This window comes from Garra rufa, chromosome 21 (genome assembly GCF_049309525.1).
Source record: "Garra rufa chromosome 21, GarRuf1.0, whole genome shotgun sequence".
In the NCBI taxonomy this organism is placed as follows: domain Eukaryota; kingdom Metazoa; phylum Chordata; class Actinopteri; order Cypriniformes; family Cyprinidae; genus Garra; species Garra rufa.
Window position 1 is genome coordinate 22,313,296 of NC_133381.1, and position 14,461 is coordinate 22,327,756.

Consider the following 14,461-nt stretch of genomic DNA (forward strand, 5'->3'; position numbering starts at 1 on the left):
CAGCTACCCTCTCTACGCAGTTCCCATTGATTAAAAGTGGGGTAATGTCAGTTTTCTTCCTCCTGTAGTCAATGATCAACTCCTTGGTCTTTGTAGTGTTGAGTAGCAGGTTATTCTCTTTACACCACCATGAGAGCTGCTCCACCTCGTCCCTATAAGCTACCTCATCCCCTCCAGATATAAGTCCCACCACCGTAGTGTCATCCGCAAACTTCACAATGGTATTACTATGGTGAGCGGGGGTGCAGTCGTGTGTGTAAAGAGTGAAGAGCAATGGGCTCAGAACACAGCCCTGTGGGGAGCCGGTGCTGAGGCTAAGGGCCATGGAGGTGTGTCGGCCCAATCTGACCCTCTGACTGCGGTCAGACAGAAAGCTATTATCCAGCTATTTTTAGATGTACAAAACTCATTTTGCTGCTTGATATTGCATACTGATCCATCTTACCATAATATTTTAATGTATTATCTTAATTAACACAATGAAACCAGTGAACATACTGGTTTGTAGTGCAAACAGTTTTAGCTTTTACTGCACATTATTTTTCATTAAATCCCTATACAGAACTCAAGTCTCGCCCATAGGCTTACTTCTGCATTGTAGAATAAGGTGGATAGAAATTACAAAATGAATGATAAATTAGGTTTAATATATCAACACTCCCAGTTTTAGTTCATAGCTTAAACAAGTGAAATAGAATAACATCAGCAATACCAGACAAACTTAACCAATGCAGGTTTTTTCTGGGTGCCCTTTGAGTCAACAAGGTTGAGAACCACTGCTCTAGAGGACAGTGTGGATAGAATACAGTATCTTCAGCTGGTTTTCCATCGTTGGGTCAAACGATTTTAAGAATGTGGATAGAATACAATATCTTCAGCTGGTTTTCCACCGTTGGATCAAACAGTTTTAAGGACGGTAAGGAGTAGTTCCAGTTATGTTCCCACTTGAGCTTGGTTTGGCATGGCATGGCACGATTAGGGAAGAAAAAAAAAAAAATCCCACAGTGTTCAGCTCATGTGTAAATTGCGCAAGCTTATTTCACAATATTAAATCAAAAGATCAGAAAACTCCCATATACACTGGCCCATAGACCCTTTCCTCAAAAGAAATCAGGACAGAAGTGGTTCAAACGTGGACGAACGTTTGGTTCGATTGAACTCTGGTACGATTTGCTCTGTTAGTGCGGTTCATTTAAGTGTGAACGCTGACATCTGAACTCTGGTGCACACCAAACAAGCGGACCGAGACCACTAAAAAGATGGGTCTCGGTCTGGTTCCAAAAGAACTTTGGTGCAGTTCGAATAAAATATGAATGCAACATGGACCAAATACTTCTAAACCAGTGGTCTCAAACTCAATTCCAGGAGGGCCACAGCTCTGCACATCCGCTCCAACCCTAATCAAACACACCTGATCCAGCTAATCAAGGTCTTCAGGATTACTAGAAATTCCAAGCAGGTGTGAGTTGGAGCTGGTTGGAGCTAAACTCTGCAGGGCTGCAGCCCTCCAGGAATTGGAGTTTAAGACTCTTTTCTAAACGAACCAAAAACAGGAAGTAATGACAAGATGCGACGCTATGCGACATGATTTCACGAAGGGAACAAGTGGTGTTTCCAAAACAAAATGAGCAGAGGGCTAACATGGAACAACGCCAAGTTAAAGTGCCTTTATAAGCTCGTTGAGAGTTCACAGGTCGTGAAAAAATAAATAAATCATATACAATTTAAAAAGTGTTTTAAAGTGGCACTGAGCAGACCAATCAGTGAATGTGTACTTTGATGTCATACAGCCGCATCGGCACTTTAAGTTGAACACACCTTTACTTTTCTTTGCATTGTTCGGTGCATTCCATCACGAAATATACGTCATTCAACCCGACTAATCATGTGAGCATGTCACTATACCTTTAGGTTCGGTATCTTTAGGTTCACTTTCAAAAATGCCAGTGTGAACGCTAAGCAGACCAGGACCAAATGTATAATTTTCCCTTTTGGCCCGGACCAAATAAAGAAAACGAACCAAACTACACACCATAAAACACCAGGTGTGAATATGAATGTGTCTCCCTCATTTACTAATCGACCGACTGATCAAAACTCTTATCAGGTATCTTAATAACTGGTGTAAACGAGGCCGAAAGCTAAAACATATTAGTATCGCTTTGGCCTGGATCAGCTCAGAATTGAACAGTTAAGAATTTAGAACAGTTCGGTCCAACAGTGGAAAAGTAGCTTTTGTTCAAATATTTGCTGTTATTAAAACAGAAAGACGTCAAATGCAACAAAACTGTACATGTACATTGTTAAATTAAACTCTTTTAAATTTTTATATTGAAAATGCAATTTGTGGTGAAGACTTTCACTAGCAGTCTCAGACTTTTAGACATTATTGTTCTTCGCAGACATTATGTTGTGGCGTTTACCTCTAGTACAGACTTTCTGTCAGCATGTATCTGCATCACACTCTCAGCCCACTCCATCATACTCTCTCCGCGAGGCACCTTAACACGCTCGTGCTTGAGCCTACCCACACGGAACTCGCCAGGATCATCACGGCGAACCGTTGTGGATGGCCGGGAACGTTCCATAGTGGCTTCTCTTCGGTTCTGGAGCCAGACAATAGCCCTAGAGACAGAGAGATGCAAATTCTCAAATCACTGTATTTCAGATTTAATATTCCAGAATAGTGTTTAAATTACAAATTTCTTTAGATTCTGCAATCACAGACCTGGAGGCTCCAAATGCAGTGCAGGTAAAATAAAGCTGCCGGGTTTCAAATGGTATGAGGAAAGGACACTTGCTGGTTAACTGTTCACACCAGTCTGGGAGAGCACCGCTAGCCAGGGCCAGTGGTTCCTACAAGACAAAACAAAAACACAGAAATGTCACTTTTGATCAATTTAAAGCATTCTTTCTGAATAAAAGGATTAATTTCTGACTCCAAACTTTTGAACAGTACTGTATTTACAATGTAAATAACATGCATAATTAATGCATCAAATTACCTCGATCTGCTGCAGGATTTTGGTTGTGATTTTTTTGCTGGTGAATTCCTCAGGTGATGCATTGAACTGCAGCTCCTCCACATCTACACAAAGAAATGACTTTTAAATCCATACTAATGAAAAAAATAAAATAAAAATAAAGACAATGCAGTGCGGATGAGCTCCTTACCTTCCTGTAGTGTGCGGCCGGATAAGGGTTCTCCTCCGATGGTAAAGAGGATGCGCAAGAGCTGCAGTACGTCCTCTACACTGCAGGCACTCTGTCCTGAGCCCGCCTTGGCCTGAGCCTGCTCGCGTGCAGCACTCAGAATGTCACAGCTCTGCGTGGCGGACAACGTCCCTGAACTCAGGCCTGAAGATCTGCAGCCACGCTCACAGAAGTCCTGTAAAACCATACATGCACTGTTAACACACACTACTCTGAATTTTTTCTCCCAACCCTTTTATAACAATCACAACACACCTGTAACAACGCAATTACTGCATTCTTACAAAATTATATAGTTTATGGCCAAAGACGACAACAAAAACTTAAATCAAACCAAATAGAGAACAGTCCACAATGACACCTAAAAACTTTCATGGTACAACATTTACACCATTTAGGCATTAAAAGTTACATAAGGACAGCAACAACTGTCTAACAGGTGGCTACACAAGTGACAGTCAAGCAAGAAATAGAAAAATACTTGAAAAACAGAGAAGGGAAAATAAAGATGGTATGTAAAGATATATATGCACATCCGATGGCATTCTATACCTTGTATGCAGCTATGAGCTGCGAACAATTTCTGTTTTTCCTAATACTTTTATTAGAGCCGGTTAATTTCCAGTGGCGCAGGAAAGTTGAGTCTGCATTCTTCTGCATGTAGGTTATCAAGTCATTCTTTGGTAATTCATCTGTGCCAAGGTACTGTTCCACATGCTCTACAGACCAGCAACCCTACAACAGGAAGAACCAAATGTTGGTCTTTCCTGATTGTAAAGTCTCACGCAATACACATGCATTACAGTAGGTTTAACCACTAGAGAGGCCCGTGCATTTAACAATAGATACCACTGGGAATCATTTCACAGTCTCCTAGCTTTAAGGTTAGTGACGGCTGACAGACAGTTTACTGAGAAGGAGCATTTACACATTGGGGACAGCCACAGAAAAATCACAGCCAAGATTTTAATGAGCCGAAGAGAGCGAATGAAAGGAAGATAGGTAGAGAGATAGCGTGGAGCAGTGTCGTTAAAACGTGTCATTACCATTTTTCCGCTTTCTCTTTCTTTGTCAGAATCCTTCAACTCTCTGTACATTATCCTGCAAAATACATAAAACAAAAATCAATTCTTATTAACAGATGTCTAAGAGAAAACACAAAAAATATAGAAACATGGAAATGATAGACTCACGTATACGTAGGTTCCCAGATGCGTCTAAGCTTGTCGGGTTTAATAGCACCATTGCATGAGAGCTGGAGAAGCTTTTGGACATAATAGAAAATGGTGGACTTGTAGTTGTTGAGAGGTAGTTCTACTTCTCGAGTTGTCCCTAGACCTGCTACTTTCAGGATGAGAGCCAGACGGGGTGAAGGCGTGCACTCCACCTCCTCCTGTACCTCTGAGCGAGGCGTACCTGTAAGCACATTAAACAAATTTTGCAAGGTCAAAATTACAATGGATTGCTGTGCTTGACTCAGCAGCCAACCAGTGTTATTGTTAAAGGGGTCATGAACTGACAAATCCAAATTCCGTAGACTTTTTGACATGTAAGAGGTCATTGTACTATAAAAACTTCCTATAAATTTCAGAACTCAAAGCTTTCATTAGCGTAAGAGTGAGTTCACACTTGTAGCTTGGTTCGCTTGGTTCAGCCCAAAAAGGAAAATGCTACATTTGGCCCTGGTCCACTTAGCGTTCACACTGGCATTTTTGACAGCAAGCCAAAAGATACTGAACCTAAAGGCATAGTGATACGTTCACAACCTGATTGGTCGGGTTGAATGGCGTATATTTTGTGATGGAACTCACCGAACACTCCAAACAAAAGGAAAAGGTGCATTTGACTTAAAAAGTCTGCTCAGCGCCACTTTGTGTTGCAGGTATATGATTTTATTTTTACCATCTGCAAACAAAGAGCTCATAAAAGGCACTTTACCTCCTCGTTACGCCACATTTGCTATCTGCTCATTTTGTTTCGCGTACAACGCTTGTTACCTTCGTAAAATCAGGTTGTATAGTGTCGCATCTTGTCATTATTAGTTCCTGTTTTTGATTTTGCTTAGAAGTATTTGGTCTGTTTTGCATTCATATTTCATTCGAATCGCACCAGAGTAATTTTGAAAGTGGACGAGACCCACCTTTAAGCGGTCTAGACCGCTTGTGTGTGCACCAGGGTTCGGATGACAGCGTTTACACTTACTCAAATGAACCGCACTAATAGAGCAATCGCTCTGGTTCGTTTTAATTTAACCAAACAGTGAACACACCCTAAAAACAGGGTTTCTGCAGATATGAACAAGTGAAATTTAAGACTTTTTAAGACCTTTTTAATACCACCTTATATGAAATTTAAGACCGAAACCTGTAATGGAAATAGATATTATATTACATGCATATATGTCATATTTAATGTGTTTAATGTAAAAAGTAAACAATTTCATGGCTTTCATAAATTAAATTTATTACTACGATATACAGTGAACTTTTCATATCAGCAGATACTATTCCACACAAACTATCCCCATAAAAGTACCACTAGAAATATATGTAAAAAAAAATCTGAAGCAATATTTTCATCAGTGCTCTATTAGCTTTTACATATTAAATCTGCATATTTGATTTACCTTTATAAAGGCCTTTTTTTTTTTACTTTTGAAATGTATGCATTAGCTTTGAATTTTATTTTATGAATTTATCAATAAATTCTAAATGGCTGTTAGCAGTGAGATTACATAATTTACACTGCAAAATTAAAAGTCAGATTAATGTTTTAAATACATTTATTGATTTATAAATATATAAATTAGAAATGTTGGGTGTGGAGGCACACTTTTAAACACACTAAACTACCAGCAGGTGGCGGTAAGTGACTTCATAAGCGAGTTATTTCAAATGATTCGAGCAAAACGCTGAATCATAGCAAAACGTTGCTTGGAGAATGCTTCTGCTGCGATCCTTGTTTGGAACTATTTTCATTGGTGAAACAGAACAAAACAGTGGAAATATTTTGTCTAATATGTAAGTAACTACTTGTATATTGAGCTAAATTAATGTAACATTTGTAATTGTGAGAATATTCAGCAAAAAGCTCACTTGGTATGTTACTGAACTATATCATGTTATAAATAAACTATACATTTTAAATGTTTACCTCAGAGTGTTTCTTTAGAGTGCTGTTACATTCATTTGTTTTAAAGTATGTCACAAATAGACCAGAAATGCACTATCCATTATCAATTTCTGTTTACGTTGAATGTATTAAAATATGAATCTTTATTGCCTTTCGCTGCTTCGCTAGTTGTTTTGGTCACTTCAGTTTTAATCAGGCGGTTTGTTCGGTCGGGCAAGTAAAAAAAAAAACATTTTAAAAGTATCTCGAAGGCTGGCGGTCAGCTAGCTCGACCTATATTTATTATTATTATTATTATTACTAACATTATATACAGAAAAAGGTAGTTTGACCTGTATTCTGCTACTGCGATTCTGTCTGAAAACGCAGTAACTTCCACAGAGGGAGGAAAAAAATCTACAGTTGTTAGCAACTGGCCTTAGCCAAGCCTTATATTCAGTTTTTACAAGCCAAGTATCACTAAACTTGCACTTCCCCAAAGCTAAAAAGTTAAATCCATTTTCCTTCTGCAGTACAATCCGAGAGAGACTCGCGCCAATAACAGAAAGCTGATTGGCTATTGCATGTTGGTCTCATTTGTAGTTTAAATACAGCAAATTATATTTGGAATAGTGAAATAAAGAACTACAACACCACGGAAACAACAAAAAGAGAATTTAAATGAGCTTTAGAGGGAGCGTTACATGGACATCGGAAAAATAAGACCTGTGTAAAATTATTTAAGACCTAGAACAGCGAATTTAAGACTTTTTAAGGCCTAAAATTTAGATTTTTAAATTTTAGACTTTTTAAGACTTTTTAAGACCCCGCGGAAACCCTGTAAAAAAAGCTTATACTGAAGCCAATCTGCCAAAAGTTGTGTAATGTGCCACTTTACTACATAATAGTGTGGCTAAACACCGCCTTTGCAGAAGAAAATCACTACTACATGTGCGAACCAGTTGCCTGTTTAGCCAACTGGTTCGCACATGTAGTAGGTAAATACAGAGAGAGGCAAACACAGGTCTACGCAGAAACCAAACAATAAATATGGCTCAAAAGACAACGAGAAGCTGTGCAGTACCAAGTTGTGGAAAGTTGTGCGTCTTTGCATTGTCTTTCTTCTGATCCCAACATTAGAAAAGGAGTGGATGAAGTTTATTTTTAATGAAGATCCAGACCTCATCAGTAAGAACTTGGTCCTTTGTTCACTTAATTTTACAATGGATTCCTTACAAACAAGGCAGAAATCAAAGTGGGATTTTCAGAAAGACTGACACTAAAAGACAATGCTGTGCCAACTATATTGTACCTGATAGTATTGTCACACCACACAAGTGTAACGGTTTTTATTATGTGGTCACTACTGCTTTGTCCTACTACTGCTGAGTATTTATACATTTTTAACCTAAATCACAGCAGAGTCCTTCTATGAAGGATGTAGGCTGTCAAACATACACAACTGTGGATGTTTACTTCCAAGTCTACGATTTGCCACACCTATTCAAACAGATGTTCTGATGTGGGGGTCAAAAACAGGACAAAAAAAACCAGCCTATTACTTCTAAATTATGTTTTTTTATGTAAAAATCTTTTTAACATAAGTGGACCTCAGAGAACAGTACAAAATTATTACAAAATGGCAGTTCATGTCCCTTTCACTTAAACAACTAAAAATAGTTTTAATTCATTTAAATAAAGCTGAAATAAATAAAAGATAAACAATTGTAAAAATTAAATTACAAAAAAAAAAAAAATTTGAAAATACTATAATACTTTAAAAATAATACTTCAGTAACACTGCAGCTAACAGAGTAATAAGAATTTATCTACAGCATAAACAGTACCTGGTGGAGGGATTTCCAGGTCAGTAGTTTGCTGGACGTTAGTCCGGCCTGGTCTGGGGTCAAATGCAGGTACTAAAGCAGAAAACTGCCGTTTCAGCACAAAGTCGTCGTCCCAGGTTCTGCGCCGACCGCCTTTGGTTTCATACTCCTCTTCCTCCTTTCGGGCCACCATTGAAAAAGCAAAGTGGTAAAGCTCTCTTACACATAATGCTCAACTGCTTGTAAATGTGAAACACATATTTCACCTAACCAAAGACATGCTACACAGAGGAACCATGCTGGTAAACGAGCAAACAACATAAATCAAAAACAGGAACACCAAATACATTCCTAACCAATAAATACAGCACTATTCGCCAAAGTAAACAAAATACAAACAAAAAAAACACCAAATTTCAGGTAACCCAGAAAGGAGCACACAAAGAAAACCAAAAATAAAGGATTTCCACTGTACTATTATTGAAACTACAACAGGTTTTACCCTATGAATATGAACGTGGTAACCAAGGTTGACCCTGGACCGTACCAGAACTTCCTCATACTCCTGTTCCTCCTGATTGTCATCCTCATTCTCATCATCATCGTCATCTGGCTCTGGCAAGTCCTCTTCGTCATCCAACTCTGCAAGCAATGTATTGGCCCGACAGCTGTCCAGGAAGTCTGAGTGAAAGAAAATCAATGAAAACAGTCAGCTTTCATATAGCAAAAAAGCAAGAACTCAGAATACAAGACTGAGAATTAGTTTAGTAATAAGCAAAAACATCAAATTAGAGATTAATCTGCCAAAAACAGCCGACAAAAGGGCATGTACTAGATTAAGAGAGGATGAATAACAAATGTAACATGGCCTACCATAGAGGGAAAACTCAGCCTCCTGACCTGTGTCACTTTCACTAGATGTAGAGGTCAGGCTGGTCGTCAGCGTGTTACTGAGCAACTGGCCGACGGACAAACCTGTAGTTGCCGTGGCTACATTATTGCTGCTGGTTACTATGGAGGTGGACATTGTAACAGTTGAGGTGGTACCAGTGGTTGTAAGGTTAGGAAAGCTCTGCGCACCCATGAGAGGAGAAGCTGCAAACAAAACCCAAAAACTGTGATTAGTCTCCAAAAAGAATAAAATAAGCAGGTAACTAAAAACTGAAAGCTTGCTCTACAAACTAAACATGCTTCAAATGGCTGCAATATGCAAATCATGGCAAAAAATTTGAGTCATGTTAATATTCACAAAGCAGAATGTAACTTAACACTCCTACAACAAAATAGTTGCTGTTACATAATCACAAGAAAAAGTGTTCATAAAAATCATAAAAAGGCCAGAGAAGCTTGCAAATTAAATTTGATAACATTTTAATGCAAATCCAGTCTGAGGCATAGCAAAGAAACTGTTGCAACTGACAGGAAACACTACTATTTCTCTTGTATACGTACATGTTTCTGAATGTATCAAATATCAGCAAAGTCAGTAATTCAAAAGATAAGGTTAAAAGAAATCTAAACCAGTGGTACTCAACCAGGTACCAGGTTCATTTTCTTTGAAGAGTCAGTCACTATCTAGATAAACATTAAGAATTTTAAGCATGTGATTCGTGATTTAACAGTAAGATTTTTAAATGGTCTCTTCTGCTCTCCTGCATTTATTTGATCCAAATTACAGGAAAAAAATCAGTAATATTGTAAAATATTTTTATCATTTAAAATAATTGCCATCTATTTGAATATATTTTAAAATGTAATATATTCCAAAATTTTCAGCATCATTACACCAGTCACGATACATCAGAAATCATTCAAATATGCTGATTTGCTATTCAAGAAACATTTGTATTATTATTATTATTATTATTATTATTATACATATTTATAACAGTAATTTTTTTCAGGATTCTTTGATGAATAGAACGTTTTAAAGATCAGCATTTAACCGAAATAAAATGTTTTTGTAACATTCTATTCAAAAGCTTGGAGCCGGTATTTTTATTTTTTGGGATAAATTACAGAAATTAATACTTTTATTTAGCAAGGATGCTTTAAATTGTTTAAAAATATTTAAACTGTTTAAAAGAAATACACTCATAATTTTACAAAAATATATATATTTCAGACCAATGATGTTTAACATGGATCCAATAAATGCAGGCTTGGTGAGCAGAAGAAACTTTTAAAATAATAATAAAAAAAAACATTAAAAATCTTACTGTTCAAATACTTATGACTGGTAGTTGCCAAATTCTAAAATATTTTATTTTGGTACAAAACTATATACAAATATGTTTTTATTTATTGGTTAAAAATGAATTTGAACACTGAAGATCATTCAGCTTCCTAAACTTCCAAAATCCTGAAACTAAATTCTTTTAATTTTGACTATTGCAGTTACTTTTAAATGTACAGTAACTAGGAGAGCCCATACATTAAAACAGTTCTGGAAAAAAAAGGCTTTGAATATTGTTGTGGACAATATAGGCCTTTGAAATCAAAAAGGTTGAGAACCACTGACCTAAACCAGGTATTTGCTGTTAGAAGAATGGGCAGCTGAAGATACTCACTGGCAGTGCTCATTACATTGCGTCCCAGCGTGTTAGTGTTGTTATCGCTGCTGCTTCGGCTCAGGTTCATGTTGTTGGTGGCATTGGTGCGAGACATGTTGGGCGCTCTGCGAACGAACGACTCCATCAGGCTGGCCTCGCGAGATGACAAGTTGGGGACGCTGGCACTTGAGCTCATGGGTGCTCCAGCTGCCAAAAGCGAGCTGACGGAGAGCCGCGCACTGGTGGCAGAGCACAAGGGCCTCTGGGATGCAGCGTCCTTACTAGATGACTCCGAAACCGAGCTGACGTCCGGCGAGCTCACGCTCACGATTCCCATAGAGATGGCTGTCGACTCAGCCGACTGTCTTGAAGTGCCATCGGGTGCTGGTGTTTTACGTTCGCCACTTTCACTTCCTGTGTCCGCAGTTAGTGTGCTGGTGCTGGAGGCAGAGCCAGCTTCGGCTGTGGAAAGCACAACTATGGGTTCTTGGCCCTCTGCCCCCGGGGGCCCTCCGACGATGCTTACTCCCTGCTCCAACAGGCTCTCGACTCTGCGCTCCACTCTGGTGGAGCTGAGGCTTATATCGCTGCTGCTGGCCACGCTACACACCGAACTGCTACTACCCTTGCGGCTAGAGGAACTGGCCCCCGCTGTGGAGGATGAGCCACCCTTGTCTGGACAGTTATTTTTCACCAGGCTGCTCCAGGACTGCGGCGTGCCTGCAACAGTGGATGAAACAGGTTTGGGTGACGGCGCTGATTCAGGGTCGTACCCTGGCGCAAGCTTGAGGTCAAACTTCCCTTCCGCACCCATACGATACGAGTTTGAGCCACCGGCATCCCAGGTGACATCAATCCAGCCTGGAAAGTGGGGGAGGGAGGGGGGATATGAACGGGTGAGACCCAGCAAGAGAGCAGAGAAAGACAGCAGCAAGTCAAAGACAACAGCTTTTGCTCGACGCTGGACCAGAAATAGCAGAACAAACCAAGATCATCGGATGAGGTAAAATTGATCTGTAAAACCTCTCCAATTCATATATTTTAAATACTTTTAATCATCTAAAGAGATACCCAAATCACTCTGGTCCAGGTGAAGCAGTGAGGTAGAAACACGAAGCACAGAAAATGACAAATTAAAAAAAAAGCAGTAGAATTTTGCAAATGCCAAGCTACGAAGCCACTTAAGAAAAAGAACAGAAGAATCATTTTGGTCAGTGTCAAATACACTTGCAATGGAGTTCATTCGGAGCTTGCAAATTGTGACATCAACATGCACTTGGCTTGACTGATGGAGACAGGTTAAAAAGGCTGTTTTACACACTGAAACATGGCTGCCCAAAGAATCAACAGCAACAGAGTGGATGCTTAAGATAATACGAGTAGGACATCAAAAATGTTACCTGTTAAGTTGGGGGGGAGGGATAAAGGTTGCACTTCAAAATAGCAAACTAATAAAAACAAAAAAGTATGGAATGACAGTTGCAGAGAGCAAAAAGTAGTAATCTAACACTTATCATTGAACTTCAGAGTGTGAAACAGGTTTTTTTAGTATTTATTCATGCAGAATAGAAGCAGGAGAAAAGCACCACAAGAAGAAGTAAACACAGGAAGAAAGACTAGTTTCAGATCAGCCTAGTCATAGCTTGTTATCTTAAACTGCACGAAGATACTTTAAAATGGAAAGGGTTGATCTGAAAGCAGTCCCTCTGAGGCATGCTGGGAAAACAAGTCCAATGTGATCTAACATTCGTTCCGTTTTACTGTGTGAACGTCAGTAATGGTAACTCCATCTCCCCCCTCACTTGTGATGGATTTGCTGCAGAAAGCTCCTCAAAACATGCAAATGCACTTGATGTTCACAATTTGTTTCCCTTAAACATTGAAGTACCACTGAACTCCATTGTTGATTGGCCAGTAAACCACTTTTCATGTGGTGGTCCGATGCAGTGACGCCTTGAACACCGTTGTACACGAATCTGCTATGGCATAAGCATTACACATTGCGCTGTCCTATACAAGCTATCAACGGTTGGATGCACACACTAAGAGCCACAAAAGTGACACTGCTCCTCACCATTATGAGCCTCTCCGGTCACAGTGCCCTCTCCGGCAGGATTGCCATCCTGGTCCCTCCACTTCCAGTCGATACCGCGCACCACCCGCGCCCCCGGTACAATGTACTTCATCACCTGAGAGCGAAAGAGTCGGCGTTGCCGTCTCAGGTTGGCCTCTGCCTCCTTCACTGCTTTACCTGACAATGGAGAACAAACCTTGACTAATTGGAAACATGAGCAGAGACAAAGCAGTCTTAAATTAAAATAGCATGCAATTAAGGAAGGTCATTTTTCTTTTGTGACAGTGTAGACAAATTATAATGACATGTTTGCTAAATCGCTCTCTGTTAATGATTCAGCTCCGAGTTCATATGTTAATAATTTCATTTACATAATCCAAAACTCGTGATGAGAGATGACTCGTTGAAGTCAGCATGCAATGGAAATTTTTATTGTCTTACTGTGAACAATTCAACCATGTATAATCCAATTTTTTAACCATGTTATTACTTTAACTCTCATTCAGATCTTCCTCCATCAGTCAACAACTATGTACAACCAAATACTCATATCCTTACAACAAACAGTGCTCTGATTAAGCATGAAGAAATCATTGGTACTTACCCAGCTGGTCCTCACACACACCAGTAACAGTGCCATAGATCTCTAGACCAGACAGGGAGAGGTAGTGTGTTTGTCCGCTGGCATTCTTCCCCATCTGTTTAATACGAATGTGTCTCCAGCCCTGCTTTTCATCTTTGGATGGATCCAGAGGCCATGTGGCTGTCGACCTAAGGCGTTATTGAGTCATATTAGTAGCTGTGTACAAAAAAAAGACATAGTCAAGTCAAAGTAGATTATAACACACATACCCTGGCTCATTGAGAGAGCTGTCATCCACATGGGTGTAGAGAGTCATCCAGTTCTGTCCGTCTTTGGACACTTGAAAAACCCAATTCCGAAGGGCGGATCGACCGTATCCACGAGCGTGGCGAAGCGTGTATGCAGAGGGGATGACCCATAAACCAAGATCGATGGCAAACCAGGCGTTTTTGTCATCGTTGGTGTGACAATTGAGGGCAGAGCTGTCTCTGCTCAGGATGTCTTCAAGCCGGCCGTAAGGCAAGTTTCTGCCCTCCGAGGAAGTCACAACCACTAATCCGTAAGCAGCAGGGTTCACCCATTCATATGCGGTCCTTTGGCGAAACAGAAGAGCATTCTTTATTTTAACATTTTGTCTTGATGAGGTTTACAGTATGAGAACGAAAAACAAAAATCTATTTAAATGATAATGCAAAGCAGCTCACTTCGCATTGGTACCAATCCAGTATACGATTCCATTCTCGTCAAAGTCATGCTGGTGCCTGAAGGTGAAGCTCTGACCCTCTCTGAGCTTCCTAACAAAGATGAATGAGGACCTGTCAAAGTCATACCACTGCTTGGCCACCTGGGGAAAAAGGGATGAGACAAAAGTTATGACCTTTTCTCAAAAGCCTGTGGGGATACAGCTGAGTAAATATGGAATAATACAAGAAATAAACACAAAAAAGCTTTCCTACCATTTTGAGCAGATACTGCTCCAGTGACTCGACAGTGGCCAGGGGCTCCATCTTTAGCATTCGACCAGTTCGGTCAATCAGGGCTGTTTCACCTGGAGCACGCTCCAAACGGAAGCGTAACCTCCTTGTCAGTATCTAACACAACA

The 14,461-nt window shown here is 39.7% G+C and overlaps 1 protein-coding gene across 5 annotated transcripts in view; it reads right to left on the reverse strand.

Annotated features, from left to right (window-relative positions):
- hectd1 (HECT domain containing 1) overlaps positions 1-14,461 on the reverse strand; it is a 47,004-nt gene that overhangs the window by 8,997 nt on the left and 23,546 nt on the right. Inside the window, exons 20-35 of one of the 5 annotated variants that reach the window (XM_073826668.1) lie at positions 14,316-14,450; positions 14,064-14,203; positions 13,629-13,952; positions 13,381-13,547; positions 12,777-12,953; positions 10,721-11,422; positions 9,024-9,245; positions 8,653-8,831; positions 8,172-8,328; positions 4,407-4,629; positions 4,260-4,314; positions 3,766-3,948; positions 3,175-3,388; positions 3,006-3,088; positions 2,729-2,856; positions 2,424-2,625 (exon numbers count right to left, since the gene is read on the reverse strand). In XM_073826668.1, the coding sequence (XP_073682769.1) occupies positions 2,424-2,625; positions 2,729-2,856; positions 3,006-3,088; positions 3,175-3,388; positions 3,766-3,948; positions 4,260-4,314; positions 4,407-4,629; positions 8,172-8,328; positions 8,653-8,831; positions 9,024-9,245; positions 10,721-11,422; positions 12,777-12,953; positions 13,381-13,547; positions 13,629-13,952; positions 14,064-14,203; positions 14,316-14,450 (3,291 nt within the window). Of the gene's footprint in view, positions 1-2,423; positions 2,626-2,728; positions 2,857-3,005; positions 3,089-3,174; positions 3,389-3,765; positions 3,949-4,259; positions 4,315-4,406; positions 4,630-8,171; positions 8,329-8,652; positions 8,832-9,023; positions 9,246-10,720; positions 11,564-12,776; positions 12,954-13,380; positions 13,548-13,628; positions 13,953-14,063; positions 14,204-14,315; positions 14,451-14,461 lie in introns of all 5 variants that reach the window. The other 4 variants (XM_073826667.1, XM_073826666.1, XM_073826670.1 and 1 more) reach the window with 4 other exon arrangements.